The sequence below is a fragment of the Chrysochloris asiatica genome, unplaced genomic scaffold, assembly GCF_000296735.1.
Source record: "Chrysochloris asiatica unplaced genomic scaffold, ChrAsi1.0 scaffold00037, whole genome shotgun sequence".
In the NCBI taxonomy this organism is placed as follows: Eukaryota; Metazoa; Chordata; class Mammalia; order Afrosoricida; family Chrysochloridae; genus Chrysochloris; species Chrysochloris asiatica.
In genome coordinates this window covers 22,663,658-22,685,211 of record NW_006408555.1, presented here as the reverse complement: position 1 = coordinate 22,685,211, position 21,554 = coordinate 22,663,658, and the positions used below count along the sequence as shown (strand labels likewise).

Here is a 21,554-nt window from a genome sequence, read left to right as displayed (position 1 = left end):
TCTCCGATGTCTGACTTCTCATTGTGTTTTTCTTGGGAGCAGTGTTTGCTTCTATCTTCCTATATGCCATGGTGGAAACTGAGACAGGCCCCTTGTATTCAGGTTGTGTGTGAGGCAATGCATAGGCAGGAGGTGGGTAGGACTGGGCCAGGATGTTTTGGAAGTCTTCCTGTTTTGCAGGTCTAAACCAGAGAGAAACTTACCAGTTCCTGCCCATCTGATGTGTGTGTATTCTTTGCCAGGACCCAGAAAACACAGGTGTGCAGGAACCATTTGTCATGGAAGCTGGAGAGCTGGGGAGCTCCATGCCCAACTACCATCTCATCCCTGAGGCCAGCCGGCCCCAGGTGGAAGAAGATGTCAGCACGCCACCTCCCAAGTCCCCAGAAACTATGCAGCTGAAAAAAGAAATCTCCCTACTGAATGGAATCAGCCTGGTCGTGGGCAACATGATTGGCTCAGGGATCTTTGTCTCTCCCAAGGGTGTGCTGGAAAACACTGCCTCCTATGGGCTGTCACTGGTGGTATGGGCCATTGGCGGGCTGTTCTCTGTCATTGGCGCCCTTTGCTATGCAGAACTGGGGACCACCATCACTAAGTCGGGTGCCAGCTATGCTTATATTCTGGAGGCCTTTGGGGGCTTCATTGCCTTCATCCGCCTGTGGGCTTCACTGCTTGTCGTTGAGCCAACCAGTCAGGCTATCATCGCCATCACCTTCGCAAACTACATCATCCAGCCCTCCTTCCCCACCTGCAATCCCCCATACTCGGCCTGTCGACTTATCGCTGCTGCTTGCATATGTAAGTTTGGGAGTTGAGTGGGGGAGTAGGTGTGGAGGTGTGGGGTTACTGGAATAGTGGTAATGGTACCTTATATTTGAACAACATGTTCTCTTTTGGTGGGGGGTGGGGACATTTTACCTTTTGCTGAAGTGATTTCACCAAAGTTGGATGATCATCCTGAGAGATAAGAAAGGATAAGGGATGGGGATGGAGGACGGGTCTCATGTTCCTTCTCCTCTTGAGTTCTGTATCCTGTCTGTGTGACAGGTTGCTGCTTATCTTCTATGTGTCTTGTCAAGTGTTTTGATTAGAGTCACTCATCACCAGGGCGATGTAACCCAGAGAAACACATCAGAGCCAAATCCTTTCTTCTGCTACTCAAAAAATAAGAAAAGTTGTTTTGTTTTCTAGGCTTCTCTTAAACCACTTAAACCACTTTCAAAGGTGTCATTAGACGGTGGGGGTCCCAAGACATTATCTTTCAGGCCCACAGGACCCGCCTTCTTGCCACTGGTACTCTCTGAGCCTCGTTCTAATCAGCAGGCACACACCAGTATGGCTTTTCCCATTGGTGTTTCGAATGTTTTTACACTGACTTTGTAAACAGACTACCTGCAGCCAGTGAGAAGGACGTGACTTTGACTCGGTGCTTACTTCACTTTCTGGGCACAAAATCTGAGCTATCTCAGCAGGATCCCACTTTATTTCACTCTTAATGAGGTGGTGAGGAAGGCTTCTGTGGGAAATCACTGAAAAGGGCAGAAGATTGCTGAAAATTTACACAGCCTTGCAGAGAGAGCTGTGTTTTTTTTTTAATTAAATGTTTTTATTTTGGATTGAGTGAAAGTTTACAGGGCACATCATCAGCTTCACATTCAACCATTCATATAGCTTGTTTCATTACATTGATTATTATCCTCTCCATATATCATCAGTTTACAGTGTTTCTCTCTATCCTCTTTAGCTTTTTTTTTTTGGATGGTGGGGGGCTTGCCTTTTTGGAATTTACAGTCTCGGCTTTTAGGGAAGGTTTTTACATTTGTCTGTGGATATCCAGGGCTCATGTATGAGATTACTAACAAGCATTACTGAATAATCAGATGAGGGACAGTTTGCTATGTCTACTAGGTAGCTAAAGTCTGATCCTCAGAGCCTATGGTTTGGACGGTCAACAACGCTTGGGCCCCCAGGGGCTTGGCCTCCTGACCGGGTCTGCATGGTCTGCATCCGAATCCTCCTTATTTATTGTTTGTTTAAGGGATGCTGCCTGTCTTAGGCGGTCAGTGCGAATTCCTCAGTCTTACCAGTCATTGAAACTCATTGCAGCATGGCAATGACTCTGTCTTAAGTTGCCGAGGTTCCACGTGATCCTTACCCATCTCTGGCCACACGTCCAGCATAAACAGCCGCCATCCGAGGAAGGCAGGGAGGGAGGAGATCAGCTGGGGACCCCGTGCGCCAGACGTTGCCGGCCCACCACCTGTTCTAAGGTGACCAAGCAGGATCACTATGCTGAGGTTCAATCAAGTTCTTAGGGGATCTTACTCTCTAGCAGGGGTAGCAAATTAGTAGCCACTCAGTGTTCACTTTGAGAATTACTTATATCATAAATTTGAGCATGTAGCTGATGAGTATCCACAGACAAGTGTATATTGTTCCACAACCTCCTAAAATGCTGTTGGATTAAGTTCCAATCAATTTCTGGGTTACTGAAAGATAACACAAATCTACTTATACCATGAGTAACCTTAGCTGGGAGTGTAATCTGGATATATTGGGTCTTATTTCCCTTAAGCGATCTTCCTTTCTCTAAAGCATTTAGTCTGTTTTGTGAACCTTTGTCTATTTACTCTTGGATCATATGAGCGAGACTAATATCCCTAGACATTTGATTTACATGGTGGGCAGGGCAAAAAAAGGTAACAATTCCTATTTGCGCAGTGATTCTTGACCTGAGAGCAAAGGCACATGGCACGCTTAAGGGCCAGGCACCGCAATGATTTGCCTAGCTTCTGAAAACTTTAACAGGGAATAAAACCTATGATGGTTGATGGACGATTGCAAAATCAGTAACATCTATTAACTCCCCATACCCCACGCCCGACAAGCAAAGCAGCAGTTCCCTAAGGGTTAAACAGTTCTTAAAGTCTTCTCTGCTGTGGTGCTCTTGGGGTGGGGGGGGCCTCAATGGAGATGCAGATGACATCCCTCTTTCAGGTGGGTCTTCGGTGAATGCTGGCTCCCTCAGGCACGCTCGCTCCAAAGATGGAGAAGTGGCTGTCCGCTCACTATAGGGTCGAATTAGTCTGGCTGGATGGAATCTATACTGGAGAGCTTTTGACCTGTAACACAGACTAAAACTCCAGCCCCTTGGTTAGTCACGTAGAGAGCTGTGTTTTAACTGAGGAGTGGCTCAGAATTCTCTGTGCTCCTTAGTACTGTGCTGCCAGAGGCACTTTATACGTTCTTCTTTCCATAGCTTTGCTTGCAAACACTTTATCAGTTATTCACAGTGTTAAAAATAGATTTAGAATTGCACAATACACCGTGCCATCTACCTTTAAGGAATTTGCTAAAGACAGAAGTTGCAATGGGCCCCTCCATGCTCCTTGGGGTAGTGATGGCGAAACACATTTTGGGAGGAAAGAAAGTGGGTGCTCAGGTCTGACTAAGGAAATGCTGTTTTCTGATTATAAATGTCACACATATTCTTTAGGGAGAAAATTGAGTTACCTTCAAATCACCATAATTTAACACCAAGAGATGAGTACTCTTAATATAGTTCAACAGTGCCTTTGTTTCTTTCTCTTTTAAAATTGAGATTATACTTTACATATAATTTTAAACTCTGCTTTTAAAACCTAATATGAATTTCCCTCCATTTCAGGAAATGTTCTTCAAAAGCAACATTTTAAAAAGTTGTGTTTATAGCGTAGTGGTTACGAATCGGGCTGTGAACCGTAAGGTCAGCAGTTTGAAACTACCAGCTGCTCCGCGGGAGAAAGATGAGGTGTTCTGCTCCCGTAAAGATTAACAGTCTCGGAAACCCTGTGTAGGGTCGCTATGAGTGGGAACCGACTCCACGGCACATAACAACAACAACAACAACATTTGTAAAAAGTAATTCATGGATTATAGACAAGCTTTAAAATGCAGAAAATGAGAAAAAAGGGAATTAATATCACATGTGATTTGACCTTCCAGAGAGCCATTTGAGTTACTATTTGAGTGAAATACCTGCCAGTATTTTTTTCTGTACGCAGCTATCATTTTTCAAAAAGTACCCTTGAGATCATACTCTGTGTGGTTTGTATCCTGCTTTATTTTTTTTTAATAGTTTCCGCTTTCATCAAATACTCTTAGAAAACAAGATGTGGGGACATGGAAGTTGTTTCCAGGCAGTGTAAGATTGTGGTTACTATCACAGACTCTGATGCCATCCATACTCCGCCTGATTTCCAGCTCCTCATTTGCTAACTGTTGACCTTGAGGGAGCTACTTACCATTGTCCTTGTAAAATGGGAATATTGATAGCGTCTATATGATAAGATTGTTGTTAACAATAAATTAATATGTGTATAGTGCTTTTCTCTGCCTGACATATAGTAAGCACTCTATAGTATTAATAGTGCTGCTATGGAGATGTTTGAACATAAATCATTTTCAGGATTTAGTATTTCTTCTTAGGATAGAATTATAGAAGGGAAATCCCTATATCTGAGGAAATTTTAAGGATCTTCATGTGTTGCCAAGTTACTTTCTAGAAGCTTGTGTGAATTTGAGAGCTCCTCAGTCTTGTGATGACCTTAGGATCAATCCTAGAATAACTCAGTGATACCTTTGTATGCAAGGTGGCTTCAGAAAGTTTGTGGAAAAATGGAACTAAAAGAAGGAAAATGTCCACGAACTTTTTGGAGTCCCTTTGTGTAATTTTTCATACACAGAAGAATTTTATTTGTCATATCTTTTATTCCCCCTTTTTGTGATTTTCCCATTGTATTTATGCTTAGGAATCCCATCGACATAATCAGAAATTCATCTTTTGATTGGAGAAGGCATGGTATTTCTTGACTTCTTTCATTCTACATGTACTTTTTACATAGATTACTCAGAATCTGGATTCCTGTAAATTCTTTCACTCCAAAATTCAGGCTTTTCCAGAAGCCATATCTAAGGGCAGGAGCTAACTAACTGGGCTTTAGTGTTCAGCTCACTTCTCTTCATGGACCTTAGGTCGTAGATGCAGCTTTACAGATCATCTTGTGCAGCTGGGTCATTCTGGGAGGTGTCTCCTTGGACAGAGTTGACAGTGGGAACAGCCTTATCTTTAGAAATATACATTGGAAGAAACCAATTAGGTTTTCATTAGGAAAAAAAACAAAGAGTTCTTTTGAATTCAGATAAGGCTTGGGTTGTTGTTGTTGTTAAGTGCCATCCAGTTAGTTCTCACCCATAGTGACCCTGTATTGGGTTTATGAGGAGCAGCTGGTGAGCTTGAACTGTCAACCTTGCAGTTCAAATGCCTTTGCAGTCTGGTGCATTATTCCACAGCACCACACCAGGACTCCAGGATAGGAGAGTTGGGTTAGTCTTGAAATTGAAACTTGAGGTGGGTCCTGCTTATAGATTGAAAGACTGCATTAAGAAGTTATAGCCATGCCAGACTAGACAATTAAAGTTCTATCTAAGAAAAAAGGCCTAAACAGTCTATATATAACTTAACTGTTGGTCAGAGGCTACAAACTGGTGGCCCATGGCCAGACTTGGCCTTCAGATATATTTGGTTTGGCCCTCACAGTGTTCTAAATAATTTTGAATTGGTTGCCAACATTTGAAAATTGGGACTTGCCCTTTCTCTTAAAAATCAAAAGTTCTTGCAACCCTTGACCCAAATTTTTCCTGACATAATCTTTTGGATTTGAGTAGTTGTTATCCTCTGTAAGTGGAGTATATATGCTCTACAATTCTCTTATCTCTCTTGTTTTAAACCTAGACTTTCTTGCCTTGCTTGACTGTATTCTCTTTTTGGCCCCTGAAGGTATTAATATTAATTTCAGATTCTGGGTTTTGGGCTGCCCTCCACCCCAGTTCCAGCTTATACTGGCATGGAGTGTAGGCCATTTTTGGGGGATTTTTGGTTATCTTAGGGAATGATTATCTGAAAGCAGTGCTTTTCAACCAAAGGTAAGTGTGTTTCCCTTGCTCCACCAGTGACTATCAGTATCGGAGACATTTTTGGTTGTCACAGTTTAGGGGAGACAGAGTAGTTTTATTGACATCTTGTGAGTAGAGTGAGCCCTGGTGTGGTGCTGTAGGATAAGCACTGGTTTGCTAACCGCTAGGTCCATGGTTCAAACCCACCAGCTGCTTCTTGGAAACACTATTCAGTGTCTCTGAGAATTGTAACCGATTCAACGGTGTTGAACAACAAAAACAGTGAGTAGAAGGCCATGGGTGCTACTACACACATCCTACATACAATGCACAGGACAGCCAGTCTCCCACCACAAAGACTTGTTGTCTGGTCCAAAATGTCCATAGTGCTGAGGCTGAGAAACTGTCTTAAAGGTTCGCTGGGCTCATACACTCTTACTCACTTGTGGACCATAAGGGTAGGTGGAACAACTCAGAATACATAGATCCCCTCACTGGCCAGATTTTTCTGTAACAAATTAAAAAATGTTACAGATTTTTCTGTAACAAATTCAACATCATTGAATTGCCTTTTGAAGGGATGATGTTTCTGGCTTGGGTGTTTTGTTTTGTTTTTTAAGTTTTTATTGTGAATTATGCGTTAGTTTACATGGGAGAACATTATCGTTACATTTATCCTATTGTATTTTGTTTTATTGCAATTATTACAGTCCCCTGCATGAATCAACCAACCAAAGGGTACACCCTGCATGCCTACCCCCTGGCCGCCAGCACACAGCCCCTCTCCCTCCCTGAGTCCAGAGTCCCCAGCCGCTCCTTCTCTCCACGTCATCATCATCATCGTCTCTGCCTCCATCTCTGGTGTCACTGCTTCCTCGGACTGGGTCCCGCACTTAGGTTTTCTCCCATGATGGTTTCAGGGATCTCTGCTCCTGGACTGCAAAACCAGCCAGTCCCCTCCTTTTGTTACCAAACATTTACATTTACCTTTCCAACACTCACTGTCAGACCTGAGAGCAATCATTCCCTGTTGAACCCCAGGAGTCCATTCCCCCTCACCTTTTATCAACTCCCTCCAGAAAGGTTGGAAACAACTCAGTGGAGAGTCTACCTTTCCTGGTGGTACCCTCTGGAACTAGGTTCCCTATTGAAAGCTTGTAAGCCAGTCACTTCTTGTCTTTGTAGCCCTCCCCTCCGCCCATTTTTGGTAGCCTGTGTCTAAGTTCCCCATCCTTGTTGACCCTGTGTACCAAGGGGGTGGGAGTGATCCTTACTGTAAAGATTTGTTCACTCACTCCTTTGTCATACTGTCCACAAGCATAATCAAGTTCATCCAGTTGTAGTGAGTTACTCTTTTTTTCCCTCTTCTTTCTTCCTCTAATCGTGTTCTATTCATCCGGACATTGATGCCAGGTCAAATGGGTACTATCTACAAGTGTGGGTGTTCTTGTGTATCTCCCCTCACTTCATATCAGCTGGACGCTTCACACTCTGCTCTAGTCCTCTGGGGCCATGTCCCTGCCCCTGGGCCCAGGAGTCCCCATTTCTCAATCCAGGTTAACAGGAGTCTGTTGAATGTGGGCAGACTTAGCTCACAACTTCATTGCTGTTTTTTCTCTCTTCCTCTTATCTGTGACCAGTGTGGTCAGCAGCAAGACCACAGGCTTGCTCGTGTATTCCATTTGAATTTCAGTCTTGGAAGGGGGTTTGCCTTGAGGGGACCTGACCACTTGTCTGGCTTGGGTGTTATCAGTCCATTTCTCTTTGTGAAGTTTGACTTAGGATTCCTGTCTATTGTGTTGTTGTTAAGTGCCGTGAAGTTGGTTCCGACTCATAGCGACCCTACACAGGGTTTCCAAGGCTGTAAATCTTACGGGAGCAGAAAGCCTCATCTTTCTCCTATGGAACAGCTGGTAGTTTCGAACTGCTGAGCTTGCAGCCCAATTCATAACCACTACGCTACCAGAGCTATTGTGTAGACTCTTACATTTCATCAGACTTGGAAATCAGCTCAGCATTGATAGTGGGCCATTTCAAAGCTAAGACTCTGTTCCCCTTGAGTGTTTGTCTTTAGAGTAAGGCTGACTGGGGGTGGAGGAGAGAAAGACTGCCGAAGTTGAGATGGGAAGTGACCATATGAATAACTGTATGGTGATGGTCCCTGCATAGCTTTTTAGTGTCTCTTGCTGTCTTAGACTCAGGCTGGTCAGGGATCTGGATTGTTGTTGTTGTTGTTAATTGCCTTTGGGCTGGTTCTGACTCAGAGTGGGCTGGTGAGCTTGAACTGCTGACCTTGCAATTCAAACTGACCTAGTAGTTCAGCTTATTAACCTGCAGTGCCACACCAGGACTCCAGGGATCTAAGTAGGAAGAATGTTATCCCCTCTTTTGGTCAGTGATTGCTGTAGATAGACAACTTTCGTGTTCTCAGAGTAAAAGCTTTGGAACATGTTCAGGTCCATAATGAGGATAGGTCTTGACTTTAGTTGTGTAAAGACCTTGGATTCTACCCCTATATCAAAGCTTTAAACATGTTCAAAAAGGTTTAATCAAAGTCCACAAAAACAAGGGCAGTATATGCATTGCATAGCAACCGAATCATATCTGAAGGTATTGGCAAAGAACAAGGCTCCGGGAATTGATGGAATACAAATTGAAATCTTTCAACAAACTGATACAGTACTGGAGGCACTCACTCATCTGTGCCAGGAATTTGGAAGACAGCTTACCTGGCCAATTGATTGGAAGAGATCCATATTTGTGCTCGTTCCAAAGATAGGCAACCCAAGAGAATGTGGAAATTGTTGAACAATATCATTAGTACAGTGGCACCAACAATGGGCTCAAGTTTAGCAATTGTGAGGATGGTACAGGACTTTGCAGTGTTTCATTCTGTTGTACATAGAGTTGAAACCGGCATGAAGGCACTTAACAACAACAATAACACCTCTCTTGGGTGGTGCAAACAGTTAAGTGCTCAGCTACCAGCATAAAGATTGGTGGTTTGAACTCAGTGGAGATTAGAAGACAGACTTGGCAATGTGCTTCTGAATGAACCTTGAAGACCTCTTCATGGGTCCCACACTCATTGGTGTAGGCTTGTTCAGCAAGGAAATGAGATGTGAAGTGAAATCTGATGTTTTGTTGTAGTTGAATCTGAATACCTGTTGTCTTCTGTTCAAGCCCCAACAAGAGCCTATGGTGAGCTAGGTGGGGCTAGGAATTCTGGGAGGCATGGAGAGCTGGGGATCATGGGGATCAGATAGTGAAATTTTTTTTTTTCCTTTTAGAGTCAGGAAAACAATCAGGAGACTTGGTGTCTGCTTAGAAGATAATTCTCAGAACTTTCTGGCAGGGCTCAGACTAGGGTGAGGCAAGTAAGGCACCTGGGGCACAGCATTTAAGAAGGTTCATGCTTTGTTCCCCTGAAAGGGAGTGTCTCCTTAAATGATGTGCCCTAGGCACTTTACTTGCCTCACCCTTGTCCTGGACTTGATTTTTGACTACAAATTGTTCACTAAATATTTTTAATTATAAAAGAAGCCTGTGTACATGGTAAATAAGTTGAAGTATAAAAGGGTATGCAATAAAAAGAGTTACTGTTCCCAAACCTTTATTGACCTAGAGGTGACCACTATTGACCAAGTGCTTCTGCATCCTTCCAACTGGGTATTTGGAGGAGCTCTGCTGGAACTTCTATGAGAAGATGCCTTCATTAGTTTGTTTAGCACATATTTGTTGAATTCCCACTATGTGCAATATTGACTTATGTGCAGAGAGGACCAAGCTGTGGGGAAAATTTATAGCAGGTTGGAAAGGAGAAAAGGAACAGAAGTGAGATGGAGTACCTGTAGCTCATCTTTCCTGTCTTGATCCTACAAACAAGAAGCACAGTGGACACCGCCAGTTAGTTGTCAGGCAGTCTTTTTCCAAGGGCATGTTTACCTTGTTGCCTTTCTCTCTTTTCATCCCTTTCTTTCTGTCTCCTTTTCTCGGTCTCCCTCACTTGTCTCTCTCTGTCATCTTTTATGATTTCTATCTCTTTTCTCCATCTTTGGCACTTGTCCTTCCTCTAACTCTGTCTTCCTGTGTATTTCTGGGTCTTTATTTCTCTGTCAATTTCTCACAGGCACACCTTCTCACTTCTGCTTCTCTTAGTAGTGATCCTTCTTTCCTCTGCTTACTTGTGGTTCTTGTTTCCCTATACCTTGGACTTGTATGTGACTTTGACTTACTGTGACTCCTGTCTGTTGCTGCTACTGTTAGATCCAGTCTCTTGGTTTCCCAATTCCATGTTCTTGGAGAAACAATCTAATAGGCTCAGCTTGGGTCCAGTGTCAACCACTGGCCCAGTAAGCCATAATAGGGCAGTGGAGGGGCCAATTGGTACTTACTTTATTGCACAGCGGCCTGTGGATTTCTGGTGGGTGTTAATGAGCTAGGCAATCCCTACATATCAAACTTTGGTCAGCAGGCTAGGTTCCTGGGAAGATCTACATGCATTTGTTAGGCTTCTTCTCCCCTTGATCGTTGTCCCCCAGCCCTCAACTAGAGTACTGAGTGAAAACATTAGAATCTGTTCAGCCCTAAATTGCAGGCTGACCTTGGGTATACCTCTTTATTTGAAAGGAGAGATGTCCAGGTTTTCATGGCTGCTGTGCTCTAGGGTATTGGTGGTTGTGTGAGAAAGTCACCACCACTTTGATTCCAGCCATGGTTCACTGGTTCCCCTCTTTGCTTGGCAGTGGAAATTGAGAAAACAATATACTTTTGTTGCCTTCTGAGAATTCATGATCTCCTTAGGGAGGGAAGAGCCATGCCACCCGAGGGACGAACCCCCTTGAGACAGGTGTCCACATGACCATACAGTGTAGTGGGGGAGAGCTCAGTGAGGGACTGACTAGGATATTTGGGGGAAGGTGTTACAGAGGAGGTAGACTTGGAATTGGGAGTTGATATTGGCTCTGGCAAGAGGAGGGGTGTATCTGGCACTAGTAAGGAGAGGGTCTGACTAAAGGAGAAAATGCAGAATGGATAATGAGGTGTGGTGTGGAGTATTGACCGCCAATGAAAAAAATTGTATTTTACTTAAAGTACACAGTGAATTATGTTCCCATTTAATAAATTATGCACATGGTGGTGCAGTGGATTAAACATTGAGCTGCTAATACCAAGGTTAGTGGTTCAAACCCACCCGCTGCCCCATGGGAAACATGAGGCTGTTTTCCTATAAAAATTTACAGTCTCAGAAGCCCTAAGAAGCAGTTCTTCTCGGTCCTATTGGACCATTATGAGTTGGAATAGACTTGCTGGCAGTGGATGTGTTTTTTGGTTCAGAGGCATTGATGACATTTTTCACCATGTGTCAGAATTCTCATTACTTCCATTCCAGTTGCTCTGTTTCCAATAATCTAGCTTCCCCGACTTTCCCCTCTGTACCTTCTCATGCTTTAGGGTGAGTTTTGATTCTTTGGTTCCATGTTGTTGTTAAGTGCCCGTCAGTTGATTCTCCTTCAGTGACTCTGTATAAGGTTTCCAAAGAGTGGCGAGTGGGTTCGAACCACTGACCTTGCAGTTAGAAATCCAAAGCTTTTCCTCCAGAACCACAACAAGCCTCTCTTTAGTCTCATGTTGATGATTATTTAAAAGGAGCACAGTACTCACTGGTGACACTGCTTATAAGGGGTGTTTCAAGGTAATTGTTTCAGAGGATCCTCTAGTCCCTAACAGTCTAGGAAGTCTGGCCTTTTAGAGGAATTTAAAGTTTGTTCTACATGTTTCTCCTATTCTATCTGGGATCATCTAGTGTCCGTGTTCAGAATGATTGTTAATGGTAGTTGGGTGCCATCTAGCTATTCTGATCTTGGGATAGATGAGCTATTAGTTCTATGTACTGATTTCTTTTTTGAGTCTGTGGTTTCCTTTTCTCTTGTGCTCCAGACAAGTACAGAGCAATAGTTGTATTTTAGATGACTATAAGCCCCTCACATTTTTAGTAAGAACATTTAAGGTTCTCATAAAATTTATATTGTGGAAAGACTAGGGATAGTGCCTTGAGGTATCACTGTGTTGGAACTTCTCGCATACTCTTCTCATGTCTTCACCATGGGTCAGAGCAGCCCTTGTTTAGCAGGGGCAAGATACTGGGACCCTCAACACAGGGCCCAGATATCACTATGTGTGTGAGAAACTGGAGCATAAAGCCAACAGTGCATACACAGCTTTGAGAACACTCATGTGAACTTACATCTTATGGATCTATCTGGAATGGGGCGGTTTAGGTTGGAATAGGTGTGGGGGAAGATTCAGTGGCTCCAGGTGAGCTTGGGTGAGGTCAGCATTTGCCTTTCCAAGCCTCAGTTTCCTTATCTCCAAATGGGATAAAAATAACTGTATTTTGGACAGAACAGAATGTCAAATTCTCATGGACTCCAGACTTTCTGGCGTCATGGGAGTTGGATGAGCCCTTGAAGCTACTGCCCTGAGATAATTTTTAAAATTTAAACCAAAAATATACCCTGAAGTCTTCAATCCAAACAATAGTTTAACATAACGAGTACTAAAGAGCTGCCTTGAGCATTCTGTTCTTTTAAGGACTATCTTACTTGGGATCAAGGAATTCTGGTGTGGCTTTGTAGGACAAATTCTTGACTACAAGGTCAGTTTGAACCACAAGGCCTGCGGTTCAAACTCACCTTGAGAACTTTAGACAGAGACGGGGTCCCTACGATTTGGAACTAACTCTAGGGCACTGGTAGCGTAGTGGTTACAAATCGGGCTGCGATTCACAAGGTCAGCAGTTCGAAACTACCAGCTGCTCTGTGGGAGAAAAAGGAGGCTTTCTGTTCCCGTAAAGATTTACAGCCTCGGAAACCCTGTACAGGGTCGCTATGAGTTGGAACCGACTCCACAGCACATAACAACAACATCAACTAGGCCACTGAACAACAACTATGGTATCAAAGTGACAACTGCAACTCAAGATTAGAGAAGAACTTTAGGAGCCAGGGAGTTTATGTTACTGGAGAGGAGTGACTCAGAAAAAGAGGCTGAAGATGATGCACAACTTGAGAAAGGAATCAGTGTCACTGAATTATGCATGTAGAAATTGATGAATTGGTGTACATTTTGCTGTGTATATTCTCAACAACAAGAACAAAATTTTTAAAAATCTCTATTTTGGGGTGTGGAAATTAAATGAAAGAATGTATGTGAAAATGTCAGGCACATAACAGGTTTTTAAAATAATTTTTAAAAACAATTACATGCAAAACATTGTCCCTCAAATTCCTAAGTGACCTTCTGTTTGCATTCAAATACACCTCATGTCTCCACTCTCTAGCTTTTCCATGGAGCATTCTTGTGTGTCCTGTAGTTGGAACCTTGAGAGTGAGGAGTGAGTGAAGTCAACCATTCTTAGTCTAGAATTCCAGAATGTTTTTGGGTATCAGAACATAAGCATAAATGCTAATGCATGCTTTTGCAACTTGACTTATCAACACTGATGGGACACTTCCAGCTGGGGCAGGTGGGGGGAACTTTCCCTGCTCTTGTTCTCACTGGTTCATTGGCCCCTTTGCCTTAAGCAGAAAGGACAAAAGTGATGCTCTCCATAAAGCTTCTCAGCTTAAGTCTTCCATTGACCTTATGGTCTCCCCTGGTTTTCTCCTAGGTCTGCTGACGTTTGTGAACTGTGCCTATGTGAAGTGGGGCACGCGTGTGCAGGATACATTCACGTACGCCAAGGTCCTAGCGCTCATTGCCATCATTATCACGGGCTTAATTAAACTGTGCCAGGGTAAGAGGTGGGAAGGAGGGTGGGTAACTTCAGGAGTTCCTCTGGGTTTCCTGGGAAGACTTTGGGAACTGTGTTCCCTTTATTTCTCAGCCCTTTCTGCATGAATACTAGAGTATCAGTGATGCAAGAGATCTCTTGGGCCTCTTGGATCTGGCTGGCTTGGCCAAGTGGACATGTGTCAGCCCCCCCTCAGGGCTGCTTTTCCTTCATGGAGGCTGGGAGCATTGCAAGAAGCCAGCAAGGGAGCATTTGAAGTGATACAAGTAATCAGTGGGGACAGAGTGAGCCCTGTCCTAGCTCTATTTCTGGTTTGTGACTGCCAGGCAGGGATTAAGGAGACTTTTGGTTCTCTTTAGGAGGGGTGGGGCTGTGTGGTGAGGAGATGGGGTGGTTATTTTACAGCTATTACTTTTCATCTGGAGTCCTGGCGTGGTGCTGTGGGTTAATGCGCTGGACTGCAAGGTTGGTTTGAACCGCAAGGTTGGTGGTTCAAGCTCACCATTCGCTCCTCGGAAATCCAATACAGGGTAGCAATGAGTCGGAACTGACTTCATCTGGAGTTTTCTCTTATTTAACATTCCTTCCCAAAGCCAAATGAGCCCTGGTGTTGCTGTCCAGGAGAAAGATGTGGCTTTCTGCTCTTTACAGCCTTGGAAACCCTATGCAGGGTTGCTATGAGTCGGAATCGACTCGATAGCAGTGAGTTTTCCCCAAAGCCAGTTCTCAGCAAAATACTTCAGTGTAGTGAGGTTGACACTGTGTTTTCTACATGTTCCTGGATCAGAGCAGACTGCCAGTGAGCGTAACAGGCCTATGAAGATTTCCTGAGCCCTTAGAGAAGCTCTGAGGGTGACTTTGTTCAGGCCTAGCTCAGTCATCCTGCTTTAGCCCATCACCATTAGTTCCTAAACCTGGCTGTGTTTACAGTCATCTGGGGAGCTGAGACCCCTGAATCAAACTGGTTGGTTTGAATTCTGAAAAGCTGTTTTGAAGAACAAATCTAACACATTTGTGTCCTTGGCAACCATCTGAATGACTCTGGAGTTTCAGGAGCATCTTGGGGTCCATTTGGATAGTTGGTGAACCCTATGGTGCAGTGATCTCAAGAAAGGGAGTTCCACAGGTTGTTAATGAAAAGGAGCTCCTTTAAGTGAAGCAAGTGCTTCTAAAAAAAAAGTACTGTGAAAGGTCTCATAGGAATTGGAATTCCTTAGGACTTTGGAAAAGGTGTGTCCCATCAAAGAGCAAATGCTCACCACCCGCCCCCCTGCATTGCCTAGGTTAAGGAATGTGAACTTGTCTGAGGGGATGAGTGGGGGGGTAAGGGAGGGAACTAGTAGTGGTTGTTTCTTTGGTGGTAATTTTTTTTTTTCTTCCCCACCCTCTTGTTTTTCCTGTTCTTTCTTCTCTTTCCCTCTTTTTCCTATCTTCCTTTCCTCTCTTGTCCTTCCCTGCCCCATCTTTCTTCTTCTCCTTATACTCTTTGCCTCACTTCCCCTCTCCTTCTCTATCTCCACCTTCTCTCTGAACCTCCCACTTGCTTTTGCCCCCACAGGACACTCTGAGCACTTTCAGCATGCCTTTGAGGGTTCTACCTGGGATATGGGCAATCTCTCTCTTGCCCTCTACTCTGCCCTCTTCTCTTACTCAGGTTGGGATACCCTTAATTTTGTAACAGAAGAAATCAAAAACCCAGAAAGGTAAAGGCGGGATCACACTCTCTCCAACTTGGCTGGAATACCTGCTGATAATGGATACCTTGCTTTCCTCCCTGCCCTCCTCCCTCCTGCTTTTCTCTTCTCCTCCTCTTCCTTCAATTAGGAGAGGCTGGAGTGAGTGCAGGTGGGGAAGCCCTGGGGTCCTTCCTAGAGGAGAGCTCCCTCCAGGGTCAGCAGCAGACCATCGGGGGCTGAGTTGTTAGGACCTTGGCTCTGGTGCTGAGGCTTATTCTGGCCTACCAGGTCCCAACCTTCCTGGGCTGCTAGTCCCTGGAGGACACTCTCCTTCCTCCTTCTCAGTGGGTCTCATTGTGGTGAGGATCAAGTGTGGGGAATTTATCTTTACAGAGAAGGGTCTCTTTCTTGCTCAGTAGAAAGAGCCCAGGAACAGGGAATCCACACTTACCCTAGGACACTGGGGGAAGTGGAGCCAGCTTTAAAGACACCAGGCCAGCAAATTATTAAATGCCATGAAAATCCCAGTGGAGACTGGGTGAATTTTGGCTCCAAGGAGAGGTTGGTTCTAGGCAGTCCTGTGTCACTTGTCCTGACAGAAATTTGCCCCTGGCCATTGGGATTTCTATGCCAATTGTGACGCTCATCTATACCTTGACCAATGTGGCGTATTACACAGTGCTGAGCATTTCAGATGTCCTTGAAAGTTATGCTGTGGCTGTGGTGAGTCTTTGGGGATACCTATTTGCACATCATCTCATAATCTGGCCTGGCCTCATCTCTCTTTTTTCAGCCACTCCAGCTCTTCAGGGAGAGGGGGTGGGTTGCTCAGCAGGGACTGCGGTTGTCCTGGCAGCATAGATGTAAGAGACTTAGGAGACCCTGTCCTGTGTTAAGTGTCCCTTCTGTGCTCTACCCCCAGACATTTGCTGACCAGACGTTTGGCATGTTCAGCTGGACCATCCCCATTGCTGTTGCCCTGTCCTGCTTTGGGGGCCTCAACGCATCAATCTTTGCTTCATCGAGGTACTGTGTCTCTGCTTCAAATAGTTAATTCTCTGGGGCTTTAGGTGAGTTCATAAAAACCCGTCTTTTCATTTCCTAATCTTTGGACATTAGGGACTGTGTGTGTTTGTGTGTGCACATGCTTGTGTAAGCTTTTCTATATTGGTAACTCATATTTCCATGTGGGGTGAGGATAGGTGAGAATCTTCCTATGCTCTCATCTTTTTTTGTTGACTTTCCTCTCATTATATAATGCTCCCCTTCAAGGATGAGGGGTGAGGGTAATGAAGGCAGTAGTGACTCTGGCAGGGTCTCTAGGCTCCTCCTGGTGGATTTTGCTGGGCCAACTCATTCAGACCCTTCCTTCAAAGCCATAGCTGGTTCACATTGTTTGTTGAAACTTCAGTGTGGCCTGTATACAGGTTCTTCCCAACATGCTCTCACATACCTTATTGTGGGACTGTCAGGTTCTAGCACCTATCTTCAAATGGGCCATGCTTTTCATACCTTTAAGCCTCTTTGGTCTTTGTGCATGCTGGTTCCCCACATACCCATTCCTCTTAAAGCAAACTCTAGCTCTCCCCCAGCTCAGGTGATCTCTTAGAAAGCTCATTGTGCCCTGGCCCACCCACCAGCCTGGTGAGGGCTGTGTCTTCCAGGATGCTGCTGACTGCCTTGGGGGACACTTCAGTTCTCTGCTGGTCTGTTTCCTGGTCAGTAGAGCTCTTGTGCAGACAGGAGAATGCCTGGATTGCCTCTGACCCCTGGCTCACCTAGCCTCTCACATATCAGGAGGACACAAAAATCTGGCTGTCCTTTTTTGAAAAGCCCTTGTGTTAGGTCATAGGGTTCTGTAACTGAAGGGGCAGGTGTACCAGTGGATGACAGTGAGTTGGGACATTATGGTTAACAGTGAGGTGTCCACGGTGGAGTTGAGTGGAGACATCAGTGGGTAAAGGTGGAGCGGGGCATGTAGAAGACATGGGATGCTCCTGAGAGACTGCTCCTGCTTTTATTTTGGGGAGTGGGGGCTTCTGAGGCCTAGTTTGTGTGAGTGAGCAGTTTGGCAGCCAAGTCAAAGGATCCTGCTGACATGTTTCTTGTCCTTCCAGGTTGTTCTTTGTGGGCTCCCGTGAGGGCCACCTCCCAGATCTTCTGTCCATGATCCACATTAAACGTTTTACACCTATCCCTGCTTTACTCTTCAACGTAAGCTCTGCTGGGGAGTGAGGGGATTGGATCTGTGCAATGCTCCTGCTAGCTAGTGAGAAGGGCTCTGCCAGCTTCTTGAGATACTTCTTGGGCCATTCAGTGTTTCTTAACAATAAAACATAGTTATATTAGAAAATGCAAAAAAAAAAAAAAAAAGAATATAAAGATGAACTTATAAGAAGTATCTTTTATATCAGAGGCTTCTTTTTTATTTTAAAATCATGTTTAGAAAAATCAGGCCAATTGTAGACCAACTGTCCTAGAGGCCTCCACTGATATCATAGAAATCTTAGATTTATATATTTATTTTCAGACTTATGACAGTTTTCTGGTTCATAGTGTTTAAAACAATAAAATCAGTAAATTATGTATACCTGACAGGTGGAAGGAATCTAAGAGTTGGTTCTGATTCATAGCAACCCTGTATAGGGTTTCCAAGGAGTGGCTGATGGGTTTGAAGCACCGGTCTTACAGTTAGCAGTCCAGTGCTTATCCTACAGTGCCATACCAGGTCTCTGGTCACTTGCAGCAATTGTTGTTGCTCAGTGCCATTGAGTCAGTTCTGACTCATTGCAAACCTGTATAGGGTTTCCAAGTAGTTGGTGAGTTTGAACCACTGACCTTGTGGTTCAAACCGAGCTTGTGGTCCAGTGCTTTATCCCACAGCGTCATGCCAGGACTACAGTTATATCATTTATTTAATAATCCATTTCCCCAGTAGTCAATCTGTTATTTTACAAAAATGATAATAGCTCATTTCTAAGGTGCGTAATATGTGCCACGTATTGTTGTATGCCTCTTAAATATACCATCTCAATTCAGCCTCCCCCTCCCCCCCACCTGGAATTATTCTAACATTCTCACATTTGTCTTGATGAACTTTGGTTTCACTTTGTCAAAGTAACAAAAAGTCCTCTCAATATTTTGGTTGGGACAACACTGAATTTATAAATTTAAGGGAGATCTGACATCTTGTCTTTTAATTTGATTACCTTTCACTCCACTTGTCTCCTCTCTTCTCTTCCCAGAATGAGCTCTTACTGTTTTAAGTTCTTTGTAGATGAGCTATGGGGAGTGAAAAGATAGGCGGCATCCTACATTCTTGAAGTTGGGCAAATCTGACCTGGTAGTTCAGACCCCTGTCCTCTAGGATTCTTGTTCCAGAGGACAGATTTATTCACACCTCTCTCCCGAGGGGTTAAGGCACGAGGATAGTGAGATGGTCTGAAAGCAGTCCCCCAGTTGTATGCCAGGTGGGTGGGATCTAAGAGTCTCTTAATTCCTTTAGAAGTTGGTGCACAGATGTGAGAGAGATGTGTTTGCCATCCTAAGAGTAAAGGAATCTGGCTTGCTATGAAGTGCTTGCAATATGAGGTAGGAAGGGCCCACAACAAGATGCTATCTTGAAGGTTAGTGTGGAGAATGGACCTGATGCCAAAGGGTCACTGTAAAGAACCCAAGGTAATATGGTGACCCAGATTCTGCAGTCATTGGATCTGGTGCTGATTGCTGAGTGGTGGTCTCCTTGGGTAGGCTGGTGATGGTGCCCACTTCCCTTTCCCTCCCACAGTGCACCATGACACTCATCTATCTTGCTGTGGGGGATGTTTTCCTGCTCATCAAGTACTTTAGCTTCAGCTACTGGTTCTTCGTGGGCCTGTCTGTTGCTGGACAACTCTACCTTCGCTGGAAGGAGCCTGAACGCCCCCGTCCTCTCAAGGTCAGTAGCTCTGGGTCCTGCCCTTCTCATTCATGTCCCATTCCCCGATCTTTCTTTACCTGATATTTCACTCTCTTCATTTCAGCTGAGCCTGTTTTTTCCCATCGTGTTCTGCTTATGCTCCATTTTTCTGGTGATTGTTCCGCTCTACAGTGACACCATCAATTCCCTTATTGGCATTGGGATTGCCCTCTCCGGGGTCCCCGTGTACTTCTTGGGTGTTTACCTGCCAGAGTCCCGGAGGCCACACTTTATTCGGAATATCCTGGGTGAGCTTTTCTTAGTCCATACCTTACAGGCCTTGTATATGTGTACGTGTATTTTCATATTCAAGTGCAGAGGCAACGTGATTAACACTTTCTTCCGATACTAGTGATTTACAGGCCATGAGACCTAACTGCTACTCATGTCTTCCTTTCTTGAGTTTAAAAAAAAAGTTTTTATTGTGAACTGAGTGATAGTTTACGTGGGAGAACATGGGCTTCACATCATTCTTTCATGGCAATGATTACAATCTCCTCTGTGCATCATCATGTAACAGTATTTGCGTCTAGTCCCTCTCTTTTTTTTGGGGGGGGTGGGGTGGGGGACGTGAGGATTTACACAGAAACACTCAGGAATATATAATTTAAACAACCAAAGGGCACATTCTGCAAGCCTGTCTCCTGGCTGCCAGCACCCAATCCCTCTTTCCATGAGTCCAGAGTCCTCACCTCTGTTTCCATCTCTGGTGTTGCTGCTTCTGTGGATAGCACAGAATAGCATTCTGCTTGTGCTCTTCTCCCTTGATGGTCCCAACATCCTGTTTCTGGACTTTAAGATTAACTGTGCCTCCATCTTTATTACAAAATCTCTATCTACCACCTTTACAGTTGTAACAATTTCAATTAGTCGTGATAACAGTTACTCACTATTGAATCACAAGAATCCTATCCCCATCTCCTTTCACCAGACCCATTTAGACAAGATTAAAACTATTCAGTGGGGACTCTTATCTTCCCAGGCACACTCTCAAAACTAAAGTCCCTCTTGAAAACTTGTAAGCCAGTTACTTTGTGCCTTTATCGCCCCTTCATTTTAGGTAGCCAATGTCTAAGTTGCCTGCCCTTAGCTATGCCGTATGCTTGATGTGAAGACTCCTTTTCCCTCAGTTAGTTTTTGATTTTGACTTGGTCCCTTTAGTTCTAAAATTAGAGTTATATTTAAGGGTTAAAGCACTGTTTCCTGAAAGTACAATCCACCTGGGCAGATGAGGCATTATGCATGACTCTGGGTAGGCATGGGATACAGGACAGAGGCCTAGGTAAAGCCTGGCACAGGGTACTCAAGGGAACCATAGATGTTTTTAAGTCAGCATTATGGTACTCTTATTGGAGCTTTGGCTAAATGTCAGTTTGCTTCTCTCTTTATTTAGCGGCTATCACGAAACTCACCCAAAAGCTTTGCTTTTGTGTCCTGACTGAGCTGGATGTGACTGAAGAAAAAGGGGTTGAGAGAAAGACTGACTAGAGACCAGAGGTGACTTTCCCTGGCCATTGGTGCGAGTCATCTGTGGAAGTCCAGATGATAAGACTGTGGGGCCTGTGAGAGTCACCTCACCAGAGCTCAACCTTCAACTAAAGTAACCTATTCACCCAGGGTATGAAGGGTTCAGGGCTGATGGCCTGCCCTGGTGGCTTCCTCACTGGTAAGGAATGGAAGGAGACTCAGAGCCTGGGATCACATTGAAGGTTGGGACTTGGGGGTGGGGGGTGGGGATGGGCTGAGGGATTGGTGAGGGGGGTAATAATAGTCTTTTAATTCTTTTTCTGATAATTGCAGCCTTCACATGTGGGGAGGTGCATTGGGGGGAAGAGGGAAGTTAACAGCTGTGATTGATGAGTTTGATAATCTCTATAGAAGAGCTGCTTTATGGAAAGTTTTCTTTCACTTTAGCGGTCTGAAGTGCTACCATTTCTTCAAAGCCCTTCCTGTATTCCATTATTTATTGATGTTATTTAATCCAGAGCATCAATTCTAGCAAAGCATTGGTACTCAGTCACCTACAGGATGCAAAAGTCAAATTGTACTTAAAATCCCCAATGCCAAGTCCCTCTGCCCTCAGAGATACCTCTGTGTGGTCAGACTCTGGTCACAGATTTATGCTCCATTTAGCAGTCTTATGTTGAGTCTTACCTGAAAAAGTGAACTTGAAATTTTTTACTTATGT

At 44.3% G+C, this 21,554-nt stretch overlaps 1 protein-coding gene across 1 annotated transcript; it reads left to right on the top strand.

Moving 5' to 3' along the window:
* Positions 1-257: 257 nt before the first annotated feature.
* On the top strand, positions 258-20,854 carry SLC7A6 (solute carrier family 7 (amino acid transporter light chain, y+L system), member 6). Its single transcript, XM_006860221.1, has 9 exons — positions 258-801; positions 13,610-13,735; positions 15,291-15,435; positions 16,008-16,131; positions 16,331-16,434; positions 17,526-17,622; positions 19,196-19,345; positions 19,431-19,614; positions 20,760-20,854. Exons 1-9 carry the CDS (start codon positions 279-281, stop codon positions 20,852-20,854), a joined length of 1,548 nt encoding a protein of 515 aa, XP_006860283.1. The 5' UTR covers positions 258-278.
* Positions 20,855-21,554: the final 700 nt, after the last annotated feature.